The following is a 26,473-nucleotide window of genomic DNA, read 5'->3' as shown; positions in this document are numbered from 1 at the left end:
TATTCAGCTAACCTCTTGAATTTCCACTTTAAGTATTATTTGCTTTCAATATTTAATCCCAGAATGACCTCTCCTTGCTTCACAGCATGCTTCCAGTTTACCTCTCTCTCTGATTAGTTAGTGTGGCTTCAGGGAATAACTACCTTTTAATATTAAACTGGGAAAAAACAGAAATAGAAAGATAAATCTGTAGCAAGATAAAAAATAGAATCCATAGCTAAATATAAATCTAGAGGGACTTATCCAATTACTTGAATGGTCCCTTATCGCTTACAATCCAGGGTTGATTGACTTTTGTTTTTTCTATATAGAGAATAAAATGGTTGACAAATACCAAGAGTAATATTTTTTGAAGAGTAATAATTTTTAGTAGTACCTTAAATGCTATTTTCTTGCCCAAATGCTTTCATATATTGTAGCATGTGATTTTCACAATTGCTTGCATCGTGTTTTGGAACCACCTAGTCTCATTTTGACTTGTAGGTCACAGAGCATTGAACTAGGAAAATCAGGAATTTCTAATGGAGTCACTATGCAAACTTGGGAAAGTTTTCCAGTCACTTTGTTCCTTCCACTCTGCTGAGGTAGACTCCCAAAGTACTACTCTGAAGGAAATTCTCAGCTCTCTTTCACAGTGCCAATCTAATTTACAGGCTTACAGTTTTTGTTTTGTTTTGTTTTTTAAGGGTGGACCAACTCCAAGGAGGGATTTGGAAACGTGGAGAAAGACAAATGTGGGTGTCATATGAAGCAAGTAGCCATAAATGCATGGATATAATGCAAATTGCATGCAAATAATACGCAAATTTTGCATTAATTTGCAGAATCTTAAGTTTGGAGTTTGCAGGCAACACTGAAATCCTATGAAGATTTAAACTAATGTTTTTAGGTTAAACGAAACGTAATGTTTTTAAGTTACCACATTCTCAGTGCTACTGACACTCAACTGCTTGAAGTTGACACTTCGCCCTCTATGAAGATTTCGGTATAATTTGATTCCAGTCTACATCCAACCACGCCCCCTGCAAAGTCTGACGTCACACGACATATTTGCATATTACCTGGGACTGGGTGTGACGCTCCCCCTTTCTGAGCTTTCTCATTGGTGGCGCTGGAGAACCAGCCCTCTTCAAGGTGGACCAATCAGCGGCTACTCGGACATAAAAAAGCAGGCGGGGGTTGGGATGCGTGGGTGGGATCTTGGTTCGGATAGCTAGGCTCACTGTCCAATCATCCTCGGGAAAGGAAGACCCCCGCGCGGTGGATTGGTTGAGAGGTGGAGTCTGGGACTCGATAAGCCAATAAGAGCTCTAGGCCTAGGGGGCCGGTCCCCGCCCTGTAGGGCAGATAAGCAGGAGTAGCGGGGGGCGGGGGTTGGGGGTTTGTGTGGGGCCGAAGCAGGCGGGTGGCTGGAGGGTGATGGCAGGGTCCGCAGCGGGCGGCAGAGGCGGAGGGGCCTGGGGGCCGGGACGCGGAGGGGCCGGGGGGCTTCGGCGGGGCTGCTCTCCACCAGTACCCGCCGGCTCCCCCCGAGCTGGGCTGCAGCCACTCAGGGCCACAGTCCCCTTCCAGCTGCAGCAGCCGCACCAGCGCCGGGACGGGGGTGGCCACGCAGGTGAGCCGGGCCTGGAGCGGGTGCTGGGGGGCGGTGAAGAAGACGCGGGACCGGGGGAGGGGTACAAGGAGAAGTATGAGAGGGAAGTAGATGGGGGCGAAGAAAAAGAAAGGTGTGTGGGGAGGTGGGGGCGAGCAAAGCCTCCGAGGGATCGCGAGCAAGAAGCTGTGAACGTGGGGTGCGACGCCGGGACTAGTATGCAGGTAGTCGGGGCCGGGAGGTGAGGGGAGGGACCTGGCAGATGGAGGCTGGCTTTGGGGGCGTAACCGAAAAGTGGCAGAAGTGTCTGTCCCGGTGTAGGGGGGAGTGATTCAGGCTGTGGGAGCGAGGTGTGAGGAGGAGTGGCGTGTGATGGGGGCGCCCTGTGTGGAGGGCTGTGCTGAGAGCGAGGAGCCGGTGGGCGCTGGACGCTGCACGGGGAGGGGGAGGGGCATGGAGGAGAGCCCGGTGAAGCCATGTGTTACTTTTCCAACTTGAGGTTGGCCCCAGCATCCCTTTCTACAGCTCTGGAGTTCCTTTCTCCACCACTTCACGTGTGCTTCCCTTTATGCCACCTCCTGGAGCTGATTTTATCACAGCATGTTGGAGTAGGTTAGTTTAACGGCTTTTATTGCACCGCTCCCGATTCCCCACATTCCTCTCGGCGTGGCCCAGAAGTCGTATGTTCCCAGATCGTTGATCTGCTTAATATGGCTGTCTCATTCCAGCCCTCCTGTCCGTGCTTGCGTGTGTAGAGGACTTGGGCAGCTTGCCCCTCGCTCGCCCTCCCCCCAGGTTGTATTGTCCTGAGCATTGCCAGCCAACGTGGCAGTGGGGTGAGAGCTGCAATCAAGTATGCTGTGGCAAATACCCCACTTTGAACAGCACCGAAACGGTTTCTTAATAGCAGCTTGATGTGATGGGTGTGGGGAAACTAGGGAGGAGCAAGCTTAACCTTGCTTTCACACTCAAAGCTGTGAGGGGACCCACAAATGCAGGCACTTAGGAACGGAAAAGGAACCTACTTGCATGGGGAGGCTGGCAATAAGTTGAAAGTGAGGCTTGCATTTGATTCACACCAGATGTGGAAAGATCACTGCACACTTCCAAAGCCTTAGTCTGTACCAAATGTACAAAAGTCATGGTCCCTGCCATCTTAACTGTTAATGACAGTCTCTTGAGCTTTTGGAGATTACTAAACTTAGTTGCTGCACATCCCCTTCTGGAAAGTATAGCTGTTCCAGTGCCTTGCTAGGTAGGAATGGAATTAGTCAGGTCTTTGAGATAGAAAGCCCCCAAGTCTATCTAAACCTCACATTATAGGTTAGTATGACATCTTGGAACCCAGAAATCTGGTAGGAAGATGGTGACCGAGTAATAAAAGTATGTGTATAATCTGGTGGTGTAGAAGAAGGCAATGCCCAGACAAACTCATGCCTATCATGAGCTGTAAAGCAAACCACAAGATTACAAACCTGTTGGTTTTGTTTGGGCTTCCTTGAAACCAAGAGAAGTTAGTAGAAAAACAAGCACCAGAACCTTGGAACTTTTAGTAGAAATCAACAAAAACCCTCCTGTGTAGTAATTAGAAATTGATTAGCAGTCTTTTTTTTTTTTTTTGGTGGCACTAGGACTTGAACTCAGGACCTCATGCTTGCCAGGCAGGTATTCTACCACCTAAGTCACTCCGCCAGCCCTCTTTTGTGTTGGTTATTGTTGAAATAGGGTCTAGTGAACTATTTGCCCTGGCTAGCTTTGAACTGGGATCCTCCTGATCTCTGCCTCCTTGAGTAGCTAGGATTACAGGTGTGAGCCAATGGCACCCAGCTAGCAATTATATTTTAAGAGCAGTTATTTTGTGATTTCTATAGTGCTAATATTGAAAGGACAAACACTGGTGAATGCTGTGCAAGGGGGAAGAATGTAGGTTTGGATGCTTATGTTTTTTATATGGCTTATTCCTTTTGTAGGGTCAGGGCCCTTAAGAAAGGCCCTAAACACAGGAAGCTAGAACTCTGCATAACTTGGCAGGTGACTTAGGGCAAATCAAATAGATTCCTTCTATTGAATAGGTATTGGGTTGATCTATTGTTTCTCCATTTAATATCCCAGAGGTATTAATAAGGCATTTGCCTATGGGTGGTGGGATTATCAACGTTCATGTGGGTTCAAGTTGTTTCTATCCCTTGGCCTCGGGAAGTGGCAGGAGTGGTTTCCTCTAGGCCAGTAGAGCATATGTGATAGAGGGAAACTCCTTGCTATCATAAACCCTTAAAAGAACTGGCATTAGTAGCCAAAATACCTAGGTTTTAAACCCATTTGCCATTTACTAGCTATGTGGCTTTGAGGAAGTTACTTCTATGCCTTACTTTCCTTATCTGTAGATAAAATCTACATCATAAAAATCAAATGAGTTAATAAAGTACTTAGTACAGTGCCTGGAACATAGAAGGTGCTGTAAAAAAGTGTTTGTTGCTGTTTATATTGTTATTTCCTCGGCTGAGCCAAGGTGAGAGCAGTTGGCGAGAGCCCATTTCCTTTCCAGGCTTCAAAGAGCAAACCCAGATTGGTCTGAAACCAGTACTGCAGGTTTCAGAATTTCAGGACCTCCTCTTGCATTTTTATTCCCTCATCTTTTAAAATGAGCTTTCTAAAAGGGCTCTGAAGCCCAACTGTTTAAAAAGGCATGTGAGCTGGGACTGGGTTTCAGGAACAATTAAGTGTCATCACTGTTTCTGTTTCTCATCCCCAAATGATGTAACACTCCACTCTGTAGTTATCTCGAACTGCATACCCTGCTGTGTGTTCTTGACAAGATAGATGAGGCCTTGTAAAAAAACAGTTATGGTATAAAGAGTAAAAAAGGGTTATGGTATAAAGAACAGATTTACCTCTGCGACCATTCATCCATAAGGGATGGTTTCATAAAGTAAGGAACAGTTTAATTTTTATGAGCTTGGGCTAGAAGTGAGGAAGACTGGGAGAGTAGAAAGAAAAACCAGGGTCAACTCTAAGAAAGCTAAGAGCCACTAGTGGGTAATAGAAACCCAGGATACATTTCTTACTGCACTTGCCCTTGAATTAAATTCTCTTTTGTGTCTTAGGTTAGTTAGGGGCTACTAACTTTTGTGGTTCTTCCAGGACCACTGATGATAGACAAAACAGAAGTAGGAGGTAAATTTTTCTGGGTTCCAGACTTACCTATCCTGTTTAGTGTCTCTGTCTCCATATCTCTAGAATGAAAATAATGGATTTTTGTTGTTGTTTATTTTGTGGTACTGAGATTTGAACCCAGGGCCGTGTGAATGTTAGGCAAGAACTCTACCTCTGAGCTATGTACCCCCCAACCCCGTGAAGATAATGTTTAATCAAGCTTTGCTAATTATTTCTCCAGTGGATTAGCCCTACTAAAGCTAGATGGCTGCCAGGGGAACCAAATGCTATGCCTTGGAAGTTCCATAACCCTCCAGAACCTTTATAAATTAGGGATTGATCATTACAACCTACAAACCATATCTTTGCCCCGTGCCTATTTTTTTAGATAAAGGTTTATTGGAACACAACCACACTCCTTTAGGCATTATCTTTAGCTGCTTTCATGCTATCAGTGGCAGAATTAAGTATTTGAGGTAGCCTAAAATATTAATTGTGTGGCTCTTTATAGAATAGTTTGCCTGACTGTTACTTCTATGTAAAGATCAGCTTTAAACCTATAATGTAATGTGCAATATATACCTCCTCAGAAAATCCTAAAAGGGTTAAAAAAACTAATAATCCTGTATCCCTACTCATATTTTAGGGGAAGGGGGGACCATCTGCTTCCAGTCAGCTCTGCTTCCAGTCAGCTCCAGTCTTTGTGGAAGATCAGCACGTGTGACTCCAGATTCCCCCCCACTTCCCCAGTTGTCAGGTGACATGTGTTCAGTAGACATAGCTAATTTGAATTTACATAAAAGCTTAACCGTTACGCAAATTTACTCCCCCTCCTCCATTACACCCCCTTCCCCTTAATCTAACAACTCAAACTGTAGTGAATGCATTTCAAAATCAAATGGAAATCACTTTAGGCATATCTCCTGTTTTGAATTTTTCTCATTACCTTTTTTAGTTTTCTGAACAGATCATTGAGAGCTGGCAGTAATCATGGCTGCCCTAAAATACTGGCTTCTCCAAAGGGGACATAGGAAGGGTAGTTTATATCAAATGTGGATTTAGATTCCCTGGATGGCTGTTATCATGACTTTACAGCAGCGTTGTTACTAGCAACGCTATTGGTAATTATTAAACTCCTTTCCTTGCAGTGCTTTGAAAACTTAGTCCTTGGGGGATGGGTGTGTATGTGGGTACGGAGCCATACCAAGAAGGTTGTGTATTAGAGATCCTGAGAGAAAGCCTTCCTCAGAAAATGTACTCCTTCTGGCCCCTGTTGCCAGAAACAGCCTGGAGATTAGAGTTGGGACTTTCTATGCCAAGGAGCCATCTTGCTATAGTGAGGCTTGGAGGTGCAGTTAAAATCCTTTAAGGGCTACAATTGTCCTTTTACAATCTGTGATTGAGGCAGCTTCTATTTGGGAAGCATTAAAACCCCAGGCTTTTCCTAGTCTAGCACTGCTAACTGCTGCTTGACACTTTAGCGGGTCTAGACACATGGTCAGCAAAACACACTGCTGACATTTCTGACTTAAATGTTATCAGTGATGACATCCTTGAAATTAGGGGCTTCCAATTTCCCGGATGTCACTATTGGTGACAGTTGCCTATCTTTATGCCTTTAGTACCCAAAGGAGAGTGGGTCCATGTGTTCTTCAGGGATTTTTTTTGGATAGGATAGGATTAGTATGGGAAGTTCTTCATTTATATAACATAGAGCTAAGAGATCTTAAAACCCTTTGAGGTTAGTAGAGGAGGGGTGAGAACATCAGTGGAGTATGATGGCAAGAGGACCTCATTTTCTCTGGTTACACATGTGGATGTCTAGGAAACATGAGGCAGGAGTACAAAACTTTCATAGTGATGGTACTAATCAGAGAGTATTGCCAGAGTGGTTGATGGTCTTTCATAGCCAAGAGAACACTGCCTGCATTCTCTGCTGAAGTCAGTGTATACTGAATGGCATGGTGGGCCACACTCTTACTTGACCTTAGTGAAACTGTTAGAAATAGAGCTTCTACCTCTAGGTTCTTACAAGTCTCACATAGAGCTTTTCTACCAAAGGATCAGACTCCACGGTGCAAAGTATTCTAGGAGCAAGTCTCAGAGTACTTACAGATACTGTCACATGCACAAAGTGCTGTTTGACACTAGCTCAAGTGCTCTAATTGGACTTACGTGGGCTTATTCTTATTCCACAGGCAGTGTGCAGCCTTTTTAAGCACTGGAAGGGGAAATCTGGGGTGTCTTTCTCAGTTCAGAGCGCAGGTGGGTGCCCACCAGCAAGTTAATTCAGTAAGAGTGGGTAGTCTCTTCATGGTTTACTAAATTCTTCCCTCATCCAAGATGGAAGATATTCTTCCCTGTCCTAGAAGAAGGAGCAGGGAAGGGTGAGTAGAAGCCAAGAAAGACTGAGTAGGAAATCTGGTCAGCTTTCCCCTCTGCCTGAGTTGTAGCCTCACAGAGGATTCCATTATTTGGTTTGCAGAGTATGAATTAACCAAACATTAGCCAAATCTCTTCACATGGTTTGATCCAAAACAAATCTTAATCTCAGAGAGGAAAGAGTCTGGGATGCTATTTGAAGTTCATAAATTATCTGTGCTCCAGTTCCTCCACAGCCTGTGGAGTTTGGGCCAAGGCTGTCGTCCCTGGGCACAGCTGTGTGGTGGGAGGCTCTGGCACAGCTGGCTGTGAACACACAGGCCTCCAGCTCATGGTGCCCACTGAATAGCCTGGCTTTCTGGCACTTTTGTTCCCCGCCCCCACCAGGGTCCCGACAAGCTGAATGTCTAGCATTGGAGTCACTTAAGTGTTTATCCTCTGGCCCAAATAAGGCTCAATTGACTTTACTGTGTGGGAGCACCACAGCCAATCAAGGCAGCTTTAATGAACTTAAAAGAATGCTATCAAAGTATTTCATAATAGGAAAACTTCAAGTCCAGCCCTGGGGGACCTGGAACTGAAGTCTAGACCTTGTGCAGATATTTACCCTGCCCTGTTCATACTGCCACACCAGTCTGTGGGTTTGGTCACAAGCAGACAGTTGACACTGGGGATGGATGGAGCTCCTTTGGCCTAGCCCTGCCTGCACATTCAGTAGTTTGTGCTTCCAGCTTTCTTACAGTGGGGGAGTAGGGGGGGGAGATGGGGACTGGAAGATTCTTTTTGAGGGATCTGATGCAGTTGACCTGTGATGAGAGTTGGAGACTTTTCTTAGAGGCTGACTGTGGCTTCTTAGGTGGTGGACAGTATTTGGCAGGGCACAGTTGTAAATTTGGAGTATCTCCTCCCTGACCTCCCTATCCTTTGAATGGCTGGCAGCTTCTCCAGAGGAGCTAGTCTAAATGAAGACCTGCAGAGAGTGTTGAGCTATTACCTCCTTTAGGGCCAAAAGGAAGAATTAGATACACAGCTTTAAAAGCAGATGCTGGCACATCTGAGAATGAATAAAATACAAATTGAAGCTGGATGATGCACAGAATGAAGAAATATTCAGTGTGTGGTGAAGTTAATTAAAGAACTACAGGGATGTTTTGAGTAGGGTTTTAAGGGAAAAATTGGAAATTTTAAAGTTAAGTTTCTACTGTGTTCTCTCCCTTCCCTTTTAAAAGTGACATTTTTGGAGCTGGGAATGTAACTGAGTGATAGAGCATGTACAAGGCCTTGGGATCAATCCCCAGCACCCCACCTCCAAAAAAGCGACATTGTAATCTTGTCTAGTCAGTTATGTTCCTTGATTTTCCAGCCCCTATAGTCCCTTTTGCCCATCCTAGAAATTGTGTGCCTGCCTTTTTAAGAGGTAGGCACCTCGTGTTTCAAGTTCAAGTGCAATGGAACTCACATTGCAGCTTGAACGGATTTGAGTGTTTTTGCAGAGGAAGGGCCAGGGCAGATGGGGAGTGTCATGCTCAATAAATACTTGCTGGATTGAGTTGCTGGAAAGGCGTGGGGTGGGGAGCGGGAGCCACACCTCCTTCAGGCTCATTTGTAATGGTCTTTCCTACTTCTTTTCCCCCTCTATAATACCTCTCTTCAGCTACTTGCGAGCAACCCCTTCCCTCCAAGCTTAGAGTTCTTCTTTTTTTTTTTTTTTCGATGGATGGATGCAGTTAATTCTCATTATTTCCCATGGTTATCTTCTGTAGATTCACCATGATACACGGATGACACGCACAGGAATTTCAGATGCTCAGGGTTCTTGAGCCTGCTCTGAGAATGAAAGCACAGATAGACTCTAACAGCAGAGGTCGGAAAGATTTTATTTATAGAGAATTTAGTTGGAGAAAAGAGAAGAGAAAGACTGCATATTGGAGAATGCAGGGGGACCCGGAAACCGGTGATCCCCGAGTTCTTTTTTTAAATCACTGGTCTCCTATTCATCCTGATCATTGGGCCTGAAGCCCAGCTGGTGGCAAAGACGTGTCATTTCCATGAATGTCATTGCTAGGCCTGTAGGCTCTCTTCCCAACGCACTTAAAGCCAGAGGGTGGTCTTGGGCAGTTACCAGATTGATCCATGGAAACAGTCAATGTGTAGGATTGTGTTATGATTTTGTTAAAAAGCCATGCTACCTGGCTTTAGGTTTAGAAGTGGATATGGGTGATGGGCCAAAGAGACTGCGAGAAGTACTGAATGCCCTTTCATTCCAATTAGATTGGTACCAGCTTCTTACTAGTGCTATATACCATATAGCAAGAAAAAAACAAGATAATAAAATCTGAAGTCAATGACTCTTTAGGCTAGGGAGCAGAATTACCTGCGGGCTCTAGGGTGGTCTTTGAAGTGTGGTCAGGCTGGAAGCCCTCTCTCCCATGCCAGGCACCATCCAGTGATACCAGGTGCTGCTGTTCTCCTTCCCCTCCCCCCCACCAAGTGGGAAGGAGATGCTCATTGTCATTCCCCAAATGCTGAACATTTACACTGTCATCCAGAGTTTGTGTTCCCTGCCCTGAGGTTTCCAACCATGGGGCTTAGTCAAAATGGCTTTATAAACTTGCCCAACTGTATATAACTTTGAGTAAAGTAAAGATGTGACTAGGATGATAGGAAGCTTCTTTTACCTCCTCCACGCTCCCTTCATTTTAAGAGTTTTCTGTGCTCGGTTCCTGTTTGATCGCCCACGCAGCTTTGAGAGAACCACTGCTGATAACACGTGTGTTCCCTGCCCCACAGCTGCAGGCTGGCAGAAACCTGCCCACCCAGCCCCCGTTAGGGGATTGTCTGTTTAATTGTGCCTATCAGATATGACATACAAGCTTGGGGTGGGGTGGGTGTGGATAGCATGTGGATGATAGAGGGGGATGCATCCAGAGGGCTTTTATAGTAAATATGGCATAGTATAGATTGAGAGAGGGGGGGAAAAAGGGGTTCCATGAGGAACATGTACATCTTAACCCTGAGAGCAGCATCTGGACACTTTCTCAGTGGAATTGTCATCCTGAGTAGTTCTGTGTTCACAGCAAAAATGAAACAGCACTACCATAGAAAGAACCTATGGATCCCAAAGCTGGAAGGCCCCAAAATTCACCTGTATTTTTCAGAGACCTTGAGACTAATAGATAGTTAAAGCTTTGACATTGTGTTTCCTTTGTTTAGTTCTGGGTATTAATAATCAGTACTCAAATGTTTCTGATTCATCCTCACAACTGCCCTGTAGGTGCAAATGATATTCTTTGTTTTTACAAATAGGGAAACTGAAGCCCAGAAAAGAAGTAACTGGCCCAGACCTCAAGACTGATAAAGCCTTTTTGCTTTATGAAACAAAGGGCTCTTCCATCATATATATATATGTATGGGGAGTCTGCTGTACATTTCATCCCAGGCTGGCTTCTGCGCTGCCTGTCTAGCACACTCCAGTCTTTGTTTCTCTTCCATCTGTAAACCTGTATCTCAGGAGCAAAGATTCATTTATTAAACTGTTAAGAGAGAATTAGAACCTGATTTGGTGGTACACACCTATGATCCCAGCACTTATGAGGCTTTTGCAGCCTAGCATGGCTGCATAGCAAGACCCTGTCGCAGACAGAAAGAGAGAATTGGAAAATGGACCACAAAGAAACCTGTCCCTTCAGCTCACCTAAGTGACCATGCACACTTACAGGCTTTCCACTGTGGTTTCCCTGTGAGGTATAGATAGGTGTAGATAATTGGAAGATAATGGCAACTACTTTACTAAATGTGTGCTATGGTAGTGTCTCTTTAGTGTTTCTAGCTAATTTGAGATATGCAATTTCCGTGTAGAATGAGTAGGTAACAGTTAGGAACAGGGGACAGATGGGATGTTTCTGCTTCTATGGCGTGGTAGTTTCTGAGGTCAGGGCTATGTCAGGGAGACACTAAGATGGAGCTTATAGTAGAGGGTGTATTTTTTATATGTAACTACGTGAAACCAAAGAAGCACCTGGGAAAAATGTAGGTGGGGCACTCCTGTGGTGCTGGTGGGGATAGGTACAAGTAGCATTGTGTCTTGATGACAACTTAACCCTCTATGCAGGGGAGCCTTTGGCCAGCCCCCCCACCCCCTTTCCAGGAGGAAAGAAGCCTGAGGCCTGAGCATGTCTCTCTCTCCTCCCTGTATGTTAACTGGGGTGAGGTCCTTATGATATATGATAGTGCCCAGTGAGGGGAACAGCAGAGATTTGAACTCTAGGAAAAAGCCCTGTGTAGAGACTTGTGTTTATGGCAACTCTTACCTCCAACCTAGGTTTTGTATTGGATTCTTTAATGTTCTAACACCCGTGTACTTATGTGGAGCCTATCTTTCCCAGTTACTTCCCAACCTCCTAAGGTAAAACCTCATTATAACAGCTATTATAAAAAACACTTCTGTATAATAAAGCTGTTTCCATGGTTCGTATAAATGCTTTGTTGTTGTTTTGTGTGTGTGGGGGGGGGGGTTGTTGTCTAAAGAAAAAAAGTAACCAACAATTTCATGTCATTTTTCTATATTTTTTCTGGTCTCTATCCATATAGTGATTCCCTTCTAAAGCAGACTTGAGCACTTGCTGTTTGCATTTTAGGCAGGGAAGGGAGCAGAGTCTGGGAACCATCACCAAGTAGTAAGGCCGCTTTTGTTTGCTTTCTCTTCATCTCCAACCTCCCACCCTCCCATAGTGCCCTGTCATTTTCACACAAAAATCCACAAAGGATAGGATGGGAGAGAGAGAGAGAGAATGTTGAATGTGAACATGTGCATGTCAGTGTGAATGTGTGTAGGAAAATGCATGTGAAAGAAAGCCACCAGTGAATCAAGTGGAGCAAATGTTAATAGGCAAATACAGGTAAAAATTGTATGGGTATTTACTGTTCTTATTCTTTATCTATAAATCTTAAAATTATTTCCATATAAAATGTTTAACCAATGAATATATGCTAGACGAATTTGAATACCAGTATTTCTTTAGAATGGAAGTTTTCTTCTACATCCTTATATCATCTCTTATTTTTCCCCATTTAACAGATGGAACATTGACATTTGTAGAAGTTACAGGACTCAGGAAGGCAGGATTTGGGTTGGGGTGGAAGCAGGGTTTGGTCTTAGGTATTGACTCTATCGTAGGCCACTTCTCGAGATTGCAGCTTGTCTTTACTTTTTGAGCTGGGCAGAGTTGGCATCAGATTCTGAGAGCTGACTGAGTGTCTATTACCCTGTGTGTGAGCACAGCCCCATCTGACATTGACCCAGCAGCCTAGTTGGCAGGGTTGCAGTGGTATACTGCCATACTGTGTGTGCTCAGGTACCTTGCAGGGAGAGCCGCCTCCTTATTTGAGGATTAAGAACTCACTATGCTCTTCACTCAGTGTCTTCATTTCTTAAAATACATGGAATTAGAAAGCTGTTCTGCACCAGAGCCGTGGAGTAATACTACGTGGCATTTATACAATAGAAGGCTGGGGCAGAGGGGAAAGCAAGTTTGGTTTAGAAAATGATGCCAGGTTGCTGGCGTGGGCTAGATAGCTTTCCTCTCCCCTGGGCCTTGGAAGAGTGAGTTTGTGAGGTTTAGTGCAGCAGATTATACCAAGTGGGTCAGGAGATACACAAAAGGATGGCTCCCTCTTAGTCATTCCAGTTACCCTTCCTTTAACTTTAGGTCCAAGGAGGACTGCATCTGAAAATCATTGCTAGGTAACAGGATATCAGACCCTGCCAGGTACTAGCCCTTTCCTTTCACACCAAACCACGTGGTAGGCATCTGTCTGTGCTCCTTGAAGGCACTGAATTATTCCTGTCATTTTTTCCCTTCTGGTATTTTCCCCCCAGCTGCCAGAGCTGGGGTGAGTGAGTCCTACTCTATTGCGCGCACACACACACACACACACACACACACACACACACACACACAAAATGGTTTTCTGAAAATTTTTAGTTATTTAGTGTGGTTCCTTTATTTAAAATGCCTACCTGTTGTTGCCCTAGCCTTGATTAACCTGGCTGTGGTTCAGTTGTCCTCAAAGGATTTTTTTTTTCATGCACACAGCCAGTTATATTAAATAGATCCTTGAGCATTCACTGTATTGTCACCCCAGCTTGTACACTCTGAATGTTTGTCCTTAGGCAATTACCAAATTATATATAGATTCTCCCCAGGATTCTCCAGTATCCTCTGTATACATTCTCTCCATATCCTCCACTAATCTGGTTTTGTCGTATTGCAAAGTGATGGGAGAGTGACAACCAGAATTGACAAGACAGAGATTGAGAGAATGCTGTCCCCAAATTCCTGGGGTGGGGGGGTTGTCTGAAGCTTTGATCCATGTGTTGGAGCTGTTGTGCAAGTGACAGTGCTGTCTGCTTGGAGACGATGGTGACAACTGAGCTTTTACCTTCCAGTTTGCAGAGGCTTGAATAGGACATATAGATAATTAACACTCCACACTGGTTCCCTGGATCAAATTGTCCTTTTGCTTTAGAAGGATAAGCCTTTTCTTTACTTCACTTATAAAAGAAGGTGACATTACTCAGAAGCAGCTCCTGATTTTGGACCAGATTCAAAGCCCATTGCATATGGGGGAAGATAGTGTCATTTACTTTCCAGTGATGTGTGTTGCCATGCTCTCCTCTGCCTCTGGAATCACATGTAGAGACGTGACAGCAGAGCAGCCTTCTGTTAGGTGGCCATTGGTGGCCTGAGGGACATCTGTTGAGGATAGGAAAAATCTTTCCAATGTGATACTTTCGAGACACTTTCTGGAAGGACCGTGTAATCTTGTTTTTCAGACTAGTTTACCCTGGTGGCACACATAACCTTTGTGCCACCTGGCAAGTCCAGGGGTTCAGAGCAGGGGCTGCTTTAGAATGTCGCCCAGCACACTTTGGAGTTTTTCTGCAGCTTGGATACAGCATGGGAATTTGCCACTGATTTGAGCTCAGTTCCAGAAGGTCAGGGCCCCAAGAGAGAATTGCTGCATAGGATGTTGTGGTCTCTTAGGTGTCTTCCCTTTGAAGTTGGGGACAAGGAGTAGAGCTTGAGTTAGATGATCACAGAAGGCATTCTGCAAGTGGGACCTGAAAATTCATCCAGGTTTCCAAGGATGTGAGGGTTGAGGAGAGTAACCCTAGTAGCATCTTAGGTCCCAAAGGTTCCTGGCAGGCACTGAGGAACCTAACTGAGCCGTTGGTCCTTCTAAGAGCCCCTCCCCACAGTCCAGAGTAGAATGAATCAGGGTTAAGAGCAGAGGATCCTGACAGTCCAAGCTAGTGAGGTGTAGCAAGTGAGCAAACCTGCCTGCCCTCTGAGATCTGCTGGGTGGTAGGTACTCCAGCTTGCCCAGCCACATGACCAGGCCTTCTACTTGTGGCTAGCCACAGGTAAATTGAACACCATTTATATTCTTTTGCTTGGGGGAGGAGGTGGGAGAGATCAGGGAACCTACAACACAGCTGCCTAAGCAGCATAGGTAAGGCAAGACTCCCTTTGACTTTGTGTCTTTTTTCTTTTCTCCGTAACTTACCTTGCCCCAGATAATAGCATGGGTTCTGAGATTTCAATTTGGCTGTGTTGGTCAATAGCCATCTTTTATTCACCCTTTAATAGTTAGGAATACTAGAACTAGAGGAGGCTCAGGCTCATCTGGTACAACTTCCTGCCTTCAGTGGGTGAATAGAGAGACAACTAGGATATGTAATTGTCTCTTCTGGTGCTGTTCAGGGGCAGATTCTGCAATCTCCCTCAGTCAGTTCTGATGAACAAGTTCTTCCTTTTGTCTACCTAGACTCTCCTATTCTAGCTGTTTTCGTTTTTGTACCCACCCAGAATACTCTTCTGATAATTGTAATGAATTTTACTTTCCTCCTGGGATCTAGCCACTGTCCTTCTAAGCCATTTTTACCCACCTCCTTGGGATCTCACACAATCACTGGTTTCCTTTTGAAGAGCAACAAGGACAAATGGATGCTCAGGGGTCACTTGACTAGGTGTATCTGAAGTTATATCTAACTTGATCCATATTTCTGAACCCATAGCAACTCCTGATTCTGCACATAGTCTTGGTCTTGTTCCTGGGCATGACACAACACTCCTTAATTTAGTTTAACATCTTTCTTCACTTAGGACCTCTTCTACCTTGCTTTGACTTACTTACCATCTTGGGAGTTCTCATTCTTTGCTTCAGATTAAGTCTCACTCATGGTTTTATTTCTTCTTTCCTTTAATTAGAAGTCCAGAGCAGTAACTCAATTGAAGTTGGCTGCAACCTGCTAAGGTTGAAATGCTAATGGGTTCAGAGCTTGCTGCAGAGTGATTTGAATTTCTGCCTTCTCAAATTAATCAGGTGTTTTTTCTTTTCCTCACAACTTTATTTTGGAAAAAATTTCAAGCCTACTCAAAAGTTGTGAGCACTATGCACACCCATTTATCCTTCATCTAGACTCACTGGTAACTTTTTGCTGCAATTGTCTGTCTTCTGTCCTGTGCTTGTATGTGAGTGTCTAGACATACCCACATATGTGCATCCACCACTCTTGGGTGAACTATTTGAAAGTAAGTTGCAAATACCATGACATTTCACCTATAACTTTAATGGCATCTCCTGAGAATAAGGATAATCTTCTACATAATCATAATATTATCATGCCTAAGGAAATTAACTTTGACTGCATATATCATCAAATACCCAGTGTCCTCATGTTTTCCTTTTGGTGGCTTGCTTTGAGATCCAGGACCTAGTCAAGAATCTGATTTGGCGGGAGGAGTGGGGAAGTGGTTCAAACAATGTATACATATGTAAGTAAATGTAAAACAATAAAATAAAAGGAGAAAAAAAACTGACTTGGGTCAGTCATATGGCTCATGTCTGTAATCCTAGCTATTTGGGAGGCTCAGGTTAGGAGGATCGCAATTTGAGGCCCAACCCAGGCAAGTAGTTCTAAAGATTCCATCTCCAAAATAACCAAGCAAAATGGGCTGGAGGTGTGGCTCAAGTGGTAGAACGCCTGCTTTCCAGGTGTGAAGCCCTGAATTCAAACCCCCAGTCCCACAGGGGGGAAAAAAAACTGATTAGGTTATGTCTAAGTCTCTCAATCTAAAACTATTCCCTATCCCCACCCCATTTCTTCTTTTTTCTTTTTTTTTGGTCAGTAGTGGGGTTTGAACTTAGGGCCTCACACTGCTAGGCAGGTGCTCTACCACTTAAGCATACCACCAGCCCTGGCTGGTTTTGTTCTGTGTTATGACATTTTGAGAAGTAATCCTCTAACTCTTCCCTACTCTGGATTTTTTTTTTTTTTTTTTTGCCTGTTTCCTCATGGTGGTATTTAACTTATTCCTCTATCCTGTTTCCTCTGGGACCTGATTGGATTCAGGTTAAACATTCCTGACAACATTTCGTGGGTAAACTTGCATGCTTCATAATAAATACTTTAGAAGAGACATAGTGCCAGAATGTCTATAATTAATCACGCTAAGCGTTCTTTTTTGAGGGCTGCCAGGAATTGAACCCCAAGCCTCACATAGAGCTTGCGTTCTGCCGTCAAGCTACACCCCAGCCTCGTCATGCTAAGTTTGATCACATGAAGTGGTGACCACCACCATATTTTCCACTGTTAAAGTACATTTTCTCCTAATAAGTAACTTATGCGGAGGGGATACTTTTCTGTTCCCTATAGCCTTCAGTCCAGTGGTTTTGCATTTATTGATTCTTTATGTTTTGTTTTGTTTTGTTTTAGGCAGGGTCTTGCTAAATAGCCCAGACTGGCCTTGAACTTTTGATCCTTCTGCCTCAGTCTCCTGAGTGCTGGGATAACAGGCATTTGCCACCAAGCCAGTTGGCATTTGTTGACTCTTCCTGATTCAGATATTACTTTGGGAGTTGCATAAAGACAGTTCTGAATTAACACTAATGGACATGAATGTTGACAGACCAATTCAACTGAGGAATAACAAAAAATTTTCTTCTGACTTTTGAAATCATTGAGGGGAAGGAAACAAAATGAGGCCACCAAATTCTGTCAATATTTATAGGTATTTTGTGTGACTCGGGATGAAATTAAATTGAGTATTATTTGCTTAAACAAATATTGCTGTTTGGTACTTTGCTTGAAGTCAGGGAGAAGGCAGGCTACATAGAGCCAAAATTAAGTCATCATTTGTTCACAAAGCTGAAATTATTTTGATTACTTGAAAATTAACTGTAATCTTACTTTTCTTCCTTCTTCACTGGGAAAGGGATCTATCACTCTTGAATTGTCCTCTTCCTCCCTTAACCAACCCAGCATGCCAGTGTTTCTGAAACCCAGGTATGATCTTCCTGGTTCCTAGCAAGGTAAGGGAATAGAACCTTCTAGTCTTTGGAGTAGTTCCTAAACTAGGGCCAGAGACCATGAAACTGACTGACTGAAGTTGCAAGTATGAGAAATGTACTTTGAAAAGTCTTCTGTTTGGGAAATAAAGGGCCTCACTTTGTTCTTTAATTTTGCAGAAATCCATTGACCTTTATATAAGGGATGTCACCCCCCGCCATTCATAACATAAGAGAATTCATGAGAATGTGTGGGGTGCACATATTCAGAACAGAAATCAGAATACAGTTTCACAGTCATTCTCTTGCAAGATGGATGAACCTCCCTAATCTCTGGTTCTTCCTTCACCTCACTTATCTTAAAAGACAGCTTACAGGCTGACTGGGTGTCATAATTTTTTTTTTTTTTGATAGAAATCAAATTGCTGAGAAGTGAAGGGATAAAGGGTGTCTGCCTGTCCTTTGAGTTTATAGGACACCCAGAAATCCATCAGTCCCTAGTAACCATGGGGTTATTTACGGGGAGGGGGCTACTTGCTATGAATGCTATTCTTGCAAAGGCCCAGTAGGTCCTAAAGGAAAGCATTCTTCAATCAGTAACTGCTGATGTTTTGTCTTGAGAATGTTGAACTTCTCTTCAGAGAATTCAGATAAAAGGTGAAAAAGTTCACACCACTTCCTTCTAACTGCAGTTTCTTAAGAATTTAACAAATCTCAGAGGGACTCTAGTCTTCTTTTGATGCACACGCATGTACACTTTGGGCTTACCCTTTGCCTCCTGGATGATACAAAGAGTTAGCATATTCCATATTTTTTCCCACAGTGACATCTCCAGAAGGGTTTCTCTTGGCCTGTCTCTCCACCTGCCTCCAGATGTGGTGTGCATCTTGAGAAGTCAGACTGCAGCTAGAAATGCTTTAATTGGCTCCTACTTGAGCTGTACACTTAATTGTGTGTATGTGTGTGTGTGTGTGTGTGTGTGTGTGTGTGTTGGTGGTAGTGGTGGTACTAGAGTTTGAACTCAGGACTTTGCACTTGCTAGGCAAGACTCTACCTTTTTAGCCAGGCCTCCAGCCCTGAGCTGAATACTTAAATATGGAGTTGTGATTGAGTGAGTTGAGGGTCTGACTGAGAAGTTCTTTTTTTTTTTTTTTTTTTTTTTTGCAGTACCGAATCAGGCTCTACACCTTGAGTCACTCCACCAGCCCTTTTTTGTTTTTTGTTTTTTTTTTCTGAAATAGGGTCTCGCGAACTATTTGCCCAGGCTGGCTAGGAACAGCAATCCTCCTGATCTGCCTCCTCAGTAGCTAGGATTACAGATATGAGCCACCAGCGCCCGGCTGAGAAGTTCTTTTTGTGTACACAAATATCATTGCTTTCTTTTTGGGTAATAAGACTTCTTATTAGGGGGAACATAATGTTACTATGTTTTCTCCCTTTTTTTTGAGTCCAGTTTTTTGTTTCTTCTCCCTGTTGAGGTTGAAGTTAGCTATGACTTGGTACTCAGAGAGGTATTCAGGGCTGGGGATAGAGTTCAGAGATAGAGCGCTTGCCTAGTTTGCGCAAGGCCCTGGGCTTGATTCTCTAGAACTAAGGGGAGGGGGAATAACAACAACAACAACAAAACATTCAAAGCTCCAGATGTAATTTTCCCAGCTGGAATGAATGGGATATTCATGGGCTTTCCATGAAGAGCTTTTAACCCTTGTGTAGTCATACTGGGAATTTCAGTTTCACCACAACTTCCTTCCAAAACACACCTGTCCCTGAGTTAAGCAGTCAAGTGGCCCTGGGTTACAGGGAGCTCAGGAGAGTGTCTGCATTGTTTAATCCCAGCACACGTCCTGAAATAGAAAAATAATCCCTGTGAGGCTGCTCAAAGGAACTTCCCCTGCTTACTGAAAATCTGTTCTTGGGGAAGTGTTTAAAAATTCTAAATCCCTGATTAACAATTCTCTCCAACTAAAGTGCTACATCTCAGGAAACAGAACAGGGCAGGACCTGCTCTTTCAATGTCTAGCCATATTGTCCTGGCCCTACCTGCTTCTCTTCCCTAAGTGAAGATCATTGACCCCCCCACAAAAAACCTTGGAAAAGGAAAAAGTATGTATAGTATGACCTCATTTTATTAAAAATGTTTATGCATACATATGCGCACAAAGATCGGAGGGATGCGGCACTATGTACGCCCTGTTTCTATCTTTTAGTTTTTGCTCACCTGCATTTTCTTATTTCCTGTCACATATGTGTAGCTTCTGTTGTATTAAATGTTATTTTCTTTTTAAGAGGGGAGGTGAGAAGACTAGTGATAATAATATTTCAAAACCTGACAACATGAGAAAATGACTCATAACTTGTTTGTTGAACCAGCTAGTTGTTGACTTTTTGCCATGTGTAAAATCTCATTATTGTCTCTCTCTTCCTTTTGTAGTCTTTCTTGGCTATTTTGGGATGACTAGGCCTTCTGCTGATGGAGGACTAGAAAGTAGCCTTGTCTTCATGTCCCAGGCTTCTTTCTCCTACATTGCCCTAAAGATAGTGAGATAGTAAGATAACATCCCCACACCTCCAGCTAGAACCTCTTGATCAGGCCTGGTTTTTTCTGTTAAATTACTCAGCCCCCACCCCACAGTTTATCTCTGGTCAAACTGAGAAGGACAGCTAGAAGCACCTCACTTTCTGCACCATCTGTTCCCTTCCTCCCTCCTTTTTATCCCATTCCTGCCCTTCTAAGAGCTGTCACCTTCTTCAGATTCCTCTCTGGAGATATGCTGGTGTGGTTAGGCCTGAATAGATTTCCAGCAAGGGATCTTCGGAGCATCAGAGAGGAATTGGTAGACCTTTTGAAGGGGTATTTGTTAGGGGAAGTCCCAGGAGTGGCTGGCACTGTCGGGTCAGTTACATCTGCCTTTCCTGCTTGGACCCTGCCAGCAGCTTCTTGTCTTACTCCTCTTGTCTCAGCAGTGTTTTGTCACAGAGCCTGGCACACAGTGGGCACTCAAACCTGTTTCCTGGAATTAGGCCACAGTGTGCTGGGCCCTTCTACCCTTAGTTCAGTGTCTCGTCTGCTGTTGGGTGCTGTTGACCCCAACCAACAGACACCAGATCGCCTGGCCTTTCACTTCCAGCCCCTCTCCCCAAAGCCATACAAATGGAGCAGTTGGGAGACAGGGCCAAGTGGCTCTGGAAGATAGCACCTAAGGCTTCTTATCTCCAGTGTGTGCTGTTGTGTTTTGTTTTTTTCCATTTGCTGTTGCCCAAGAACCAAAGCATCCGCCCCTGCTCAGCTTCGTGGTGAAATGGCCTGGCCTGGTGCCAGGGTACTCCGCCAGGTGGCTGGGCTGAGGAGGCTGCTGCATGTGATGGGCCGATAATACCCCATGGTGTTGTAAACAGGACACTCCACCCTCCTGCAGCTACCCAGCCAGTGCCCCAGCGCCTGCTGCTTTGTCATAGCCTGTCATGAAACAGCCTTCTCTTCTCTGATATGGGAGCTGATTGTACTTCTTCCCAAATCTGAGAGGGGTACTTTCCAGAAATGAAACCAGTTCATCTTCCAACCACAAGTAACCGTTGTCACTTCTCAGTGCTTCCTATCCTTTAGCCATAATCACACAAGTGCAGGGCAGAGCCCACTACCCAGATCTTTCCGGTGTGCCTCTGGGGAAAAAGTCATGAGCCCCAACCAGAACAATACTCACTTGTGAGATTTCTTAGGGGATGTTCTCAACTGAGGTCCGTCTCATTGGGCAATAGAACTTAAGTGCTGACCTGCAGCTGCTTATAACTCTATAAGTACCTTTATCAGTTTGGGCTTTTATATTTTGGGTTTTTGTTTTGTTTTGTTTTGTTTTTTTGAGACAGTCTTGCTATGTAGGCCAGGTTAGCTTGGAACTCACAATCTTCCTGCCTCAGCCTCCCAAGTACAGAGATTACAAGCCTGTATTACCACACCTGGCTATAAACAGCTTTCTATTCCCCTGTACCATTTATCTCAGGTGATGTCCAGGACTGCGTTAGAGCCACTAGTAAAGGGCTTTGACACTAAAGACATGCACCTTCCAGGATACCAGGAGAGTGCAAGCCTATGGGTACAGTGGCTAAAACTTCTCAGCACATATTTCTGTGTAGTCTCCTCTTTCCCCAGCCTCTCACCTCTACCTTCCATCCTAAAGGACTAAAGCATATTTACATCTCTTCTTTCCAGCATCTTTAGCAGGTAATTCAGGCCAGATTGCCCTGTTTGCAGAAGGACAGCAGGCCAAGTGAAGGTGGTGGTGTTGACAGCAGTCATACCATAGTGAGGCAGAGCTGGAGTCAGACCTTCTCTGCTCATATCTTAACCCCTAGCAGAGAATTATGCTTTGTAATAATTAATTAATTAATAATTAATTAATAATTAATCTCTGTACTTGGGAGGCAGAGGCAGGAAGATTGTGAGTTCCAAGCTAACCTGGCCTACATAGCAAGACTGTCTCAAAAAAACAAAACAAAACAAAACAAAACAAAAACCCAAAATATAAAAGCCCAAACCGATAAAGGTACTTATAGAGTTATAAGCAGCTGCAGGTCAGCACTTAAGTTCTATTGCCCAATGAGACGGACCTCAGTTGAAAACATCCCCTAAGAAATCTCACAAGTGAGTATTGTTCTGGTTGGGGCTCATGACTTTTTCCTCAGAGGCACACTGGAAAGATCTGGGTAGTGGGCTCTGCCCTGCACTTGTATGATTATGGCTAAAGGATAGGAAGCACATTATGCTTGCCAGCCTGTGGCCCCTTTAAGGATGGCATGGAAACATATCAGTGTCTCATTTTTGGTTTTGGTTCATGTTCCATTGGAGTGAAATTGATACCTTGGTTTAGCCCTTAATCAGTTTTTGTGCCCAGGGCAGCAGGTGCTTACCAAAGAATGTGTGTGTGTGTGTGTGTGTGTGTGTGTGTGTGTGTGTGTGTAGGGGGTTTATGAGATAATCCTTTTTAAGGGCCCCTCCCTTATTTGAGTGTCCTCAAAGATACTGGGATATTCCAAGAATTTCGGGATTCATGATGGACAGTGATACCTTGCCAAGGGCTCTGAGACAGAAGGTATTTCTGTCTTATAGCTAGCTAGGAGCTGAGCCAGCACCCTGCACTGGGAAGTGACCCCTGTGGAGATAAGGCTGAGGCCCAGTTGTCTCATAATCTAAGGAAAAGAAATGAAGGCAGGGGCTGCAGTTGGACTTGGATGCAGTGAGGTCTTTGCAGATCTTCCAGGAGGGAGAGGCTGCAGTCCGTGTGGGGCACTTGCTCTCTCCTCATTCCTTTCTCTCCCCTCATTTCTTTCTCTCCTTCCTTCCCATCCTATCTTCCATTTTTATTTCCTTTTTACTATTTCTGTTATTTTTTTATATATGGAGAAACAAGGCAGGACCCTCAAAGTCCACAAAGTCTTTGTGAATAACTGATTAAAGGTGGTTGGAAAGAATGTAGAATTGAGCAAAATGGGTAGTTGGATTCTCATACCAAATGCCAAGATTCTGGATACTTCTTACCCTTGTGACTGGATGGAGGTGAGTACTTGAGCAAAGTACCATTGTGATCATTGCCCTTGAAATTGAACTATAGTTCACTAACTAGTAACCAATATAAAATTAGTGTGGCTTAAAGTTGTCCTAGGAGATGGGATTCTTCACATGTTTCAAAGTCTTCCTCAAGAAACAAACCAAAACAAAACCAGGCCATTGGAGACTTTAGGTTCAGGCCTGCCACTTCCTACTGTATGCTCCATCCAAAAGGAGCTAAAAAAGCAGTCCAGGTAGGTGTTCCTGATGCAAGAAGGATTGAACCTCAGGAAACAGTTGTAAGATTGATTTAGGAGGAAGGAGACTTGGAGAAAGATGTATGATACTGCTGACTTCTTGGGAGGTGGAGTGTCATCAAATATGACACTTCTTTGTGTCTTCATTTTCCTTATCAGTCTCCCTAACCCCTTCTAGAGCTGACAGAAGAGTTACATCACATTGGGGATGAGGCAATACTTGAAATTTCTGTGAGAACATGAGTTAATGTGTAAGGGTCTCAGGGCGAAACTAAAGATGTTTATAGCGACTCAGCCTTTGGGGATGGGGCAGGCAGTTCCAAGAGATCTTTCTCCCATTGCTTTATTTTCAGCCCAGGAGTCACAGTCCCCTTCCTTCAAAACAGGATGAGGCAGCCTATAAGATTATGACATTTTAGCCTGTATGCCCGTCATTTGTTTCTCCTCCTCTCACCTTCCTCTTTGGTTATCTGTCACATAATTCTGCAAAGCTGCTTTCCAGAGGCCCTACCTATCTCATCATTGGGCTCTTAGGGACTGTTTCAAAGGAGGCCCACAGGGCAGCATTTTGGTGTCTGAGCTAGGTGCTGATGTGGGCCAGAAGCTCCCAGAAATATTTGGTTGCCACCCATGAGTCTTAAACCCAGCACATAAAAATGAGTGGTTAAAATACTACTGTAGGAGATAAAGTTGGGGCTTTCACTAGTGAGCCTGTCACTAACTTACTGGTGACAAGGTCACAGTGAAGGTAGGAAAGAGGTGAGGCCCTCCAGAGCCTTTGCAGGTAGCTATAGGGTTTTTAAAAGTGAGTGGGCTGGGTATGGATACATACAGCAGATTAACCCATAATCTGTGTTATGGGTTAGAGCAGGTTCACCCTACTAGTGGCAAGTTTTCTATTTTATTCAAGTACTTGGGTGTCTGCCAATTGCCAGCCCTTTGCTATAGACACCTGGAGATATAAAGATTAATCACAGACAGGTCTCAGGCTCAGGCTGTTTATTTATCTAGGGGTCACAAATAACCTGTAACCCAACAGAGAGACTGGGTACATAGAAGAGTACAAAGTATGCTGAGGAAACTCAGAGAATTCTGAGACAGTCATTGCAGGAGATTCCCAGGATCTAGAGGGCTTGGTGGAGGTGGAGGCAGTTAGGCTGGCCTGACACATGGCTCAGATTTCAATAACTGGGTGGTACCTCAGAGTTGGGAAGGCCCAAGACAACAGTGGGAAATCGTGCTTATGTAGTGTGTTTTGTCCAGAACCTGGAGGAGTGAGATGTAAAGGAGAAGCAAGTGTTTTAACATAGAAATGTTAAAGATCACCTAAAATGATGTGTTGCTGGGTATGGTGATACATCTGCAATCTTAGCACTCAGGAGGCAAAAGGAAAGGAGGATTGCGAATTCAAAGTTAACCTGGGCTGAAATAGCATGACTTTGTTTTAAAAAACAAAACAAGAGGTGTGTTGTAGTCAATATTTGGAAAGAATGTTGCTATAAGGTAAAAGCACATAGTAAAATAGTGTGTACAGTATAATGCCATTGCAGTGTATATGTGCACGTACACAGAAGGTAAGGTCTATGAGAATATGTATCTCAAAATATTAATAGTGGTTATCTCTGGGTATTGAGATTTGAGGTATTTTCTTTTTTGCTCATACATTTTCTATCTTTTCTACAATGCATACTTACTACCTTTGTAACTATAAGTCATTTTAAGTTTTTAAGTAAGCATTTATTATTTGATGGTTGAAGGAGATAATCTAGAAATATGCCAGGGATTAGATAAAAACTGAGAATAAAGTTTGGTTGTACAGAAACATTGATGATACCCAAATGAGAGGGGAACACCTCAAATGTCCAGTGGTGTGGGGATGGCTAAGCAAATTGTTACAGAGATGACAGCCTGGCAGTAGAATGAGGCAGAACATAATTAGTACAGTTTATATTGATTGCAAGCATGTCAAAATATAGGCAAATACATACTTGAATGAATTCAGGGAATGTGAATTACTAGTGTCTTTTTTTAAAAACTGTGGCAACATAATGTAAAACTTGCCGTTTTAAACTTTTTTGTGGTCTTGGGGACTGAACCCCATTTTAAATATCCTAAGTTTACAGTTAAGTGGCATTAAGCACTTGCACGGTGTTGTGCAGCCATCACCACTGTCCTTTTCCAGAACTTTTAAAATCATCCCATACAGAAATTCTGTACCTGTTTAACAATTACTCCCATTTCCCCTCTTCCTAAGCCCCGGGAACCTCTATTTTTTCTGTCTCTATGAATTTGCCTGTTCTAGGTGTATCATATAAGTAGAATCATACCATATTTGCCTTTTCCTGTCTGGTTTATTTCACTTAGCATCATCTGTTGTTATACCATGTGTTGTCTCCACTTTGTGCCTACTATGATTGATGATGCTATGATCGTGGGTGTGCAAATACCTTTCTAGTCCTTGTTTTCGGTTTTTTGGGGGTGTGTACCTAGGAGTAGAATTGCTGGATCCTGAGGAAATTCTCTGTTTAACTTTCTGAGCAACTGCCAACCTTTTAGTGTCTTTTTAATATAAAGCTCTTCAAGTCTATTTATACCTACAGTCTCCAGTTCTTTGTGCTGTGTTTAATATACACATAAATTATCAAGGGATTACTATAGATGTGAAAGTATTTTGTTCTGTTTAAGGAGAGAGCCTTTATAGATCATAAGATAGTGGAATGTTTTGAACATGACCATGGAAAACAAGGTCAACCTGGATCACTGAGACTTCCAGATGATTCCACAGCCCTTACATTTAATTAGCAGTTTGAACTTTTACTTTCTCCCAGAAATATTTAATCAAGTTAAATATAATGAATGGATTTACAACTGCATTATTTTTTCCCCTATTTAGATAGAAGGAAGGGACAGAGGAGAGAACCTAGACTTGGGTATTTTCCTAAACTGAACTTAATCCTAGAGAGTTGAGTATAGTTATATGGGTCTTTTCATCTCAGTCACCTAGGTTCCCTGGAGCTAACTAGTCCTGAAGGAAGTACGAAGACTCCTTCAGTTAATTGAGTAGAATTTGTGCTGTGCATAGGAGCCCTGAAATGGATGCTAGTGGGAGGGAGGAGAGTAGGAAATAAGAGGGAGAAAAGTTTGTTTTTGTCCCTGTTAGAGTTTCATTTTTTATGATGGGCAACTGTGTTC

At 43.6% G+C, this 26,473-nt stretch overlaps 1 protein-coding gene across 2 annotated transcripts in view; it reads left to right on the top strand.

Annotated features, from left to right (window-relative positions):
* Positions 1–1,384: 1,384 nt before the first annotated feature.
* The window catches only part of Fam117a (family with sequence similarity 117 member A), a 43,912-nt gene continuing 18,823 nt past the window's right edge, over positions 1,385–26,473 (top strand). Inside the window, exon 1 of one of the 2 annotated variants that reach the window (XM_020171368.2) lies at positions 1,385–1,615. In XM_020171368.2, the coding sequence (XP_020026957.2) occupies positions 1,420–1,615 (196 nt within the window). In that variant the 5' untranslated portion in view covers positions 1,385–1,419. The remainder of the gene's footprint in view (positions 1,616–26,473) is intronic. The other variant, XM_074045982.1, reaches the window with a different exon arrangement.

Source organism: Castor canadensis, chromosome 11 (assembly GCF_047511655.1).
Source record: "Castor canadensis chromosome 11, mCasCan1.hap1v2, whole genome shotgun sequence".
Classification (NCBI taxonomy): Eukaryota; Metazoa; Chordata; class Mammalia; order Rodentia; family Castoridae; genus Castor; species Castor canadensis.
This window is presented reverse-complemented; position numbering and strand designations above follow the sequence as displayed.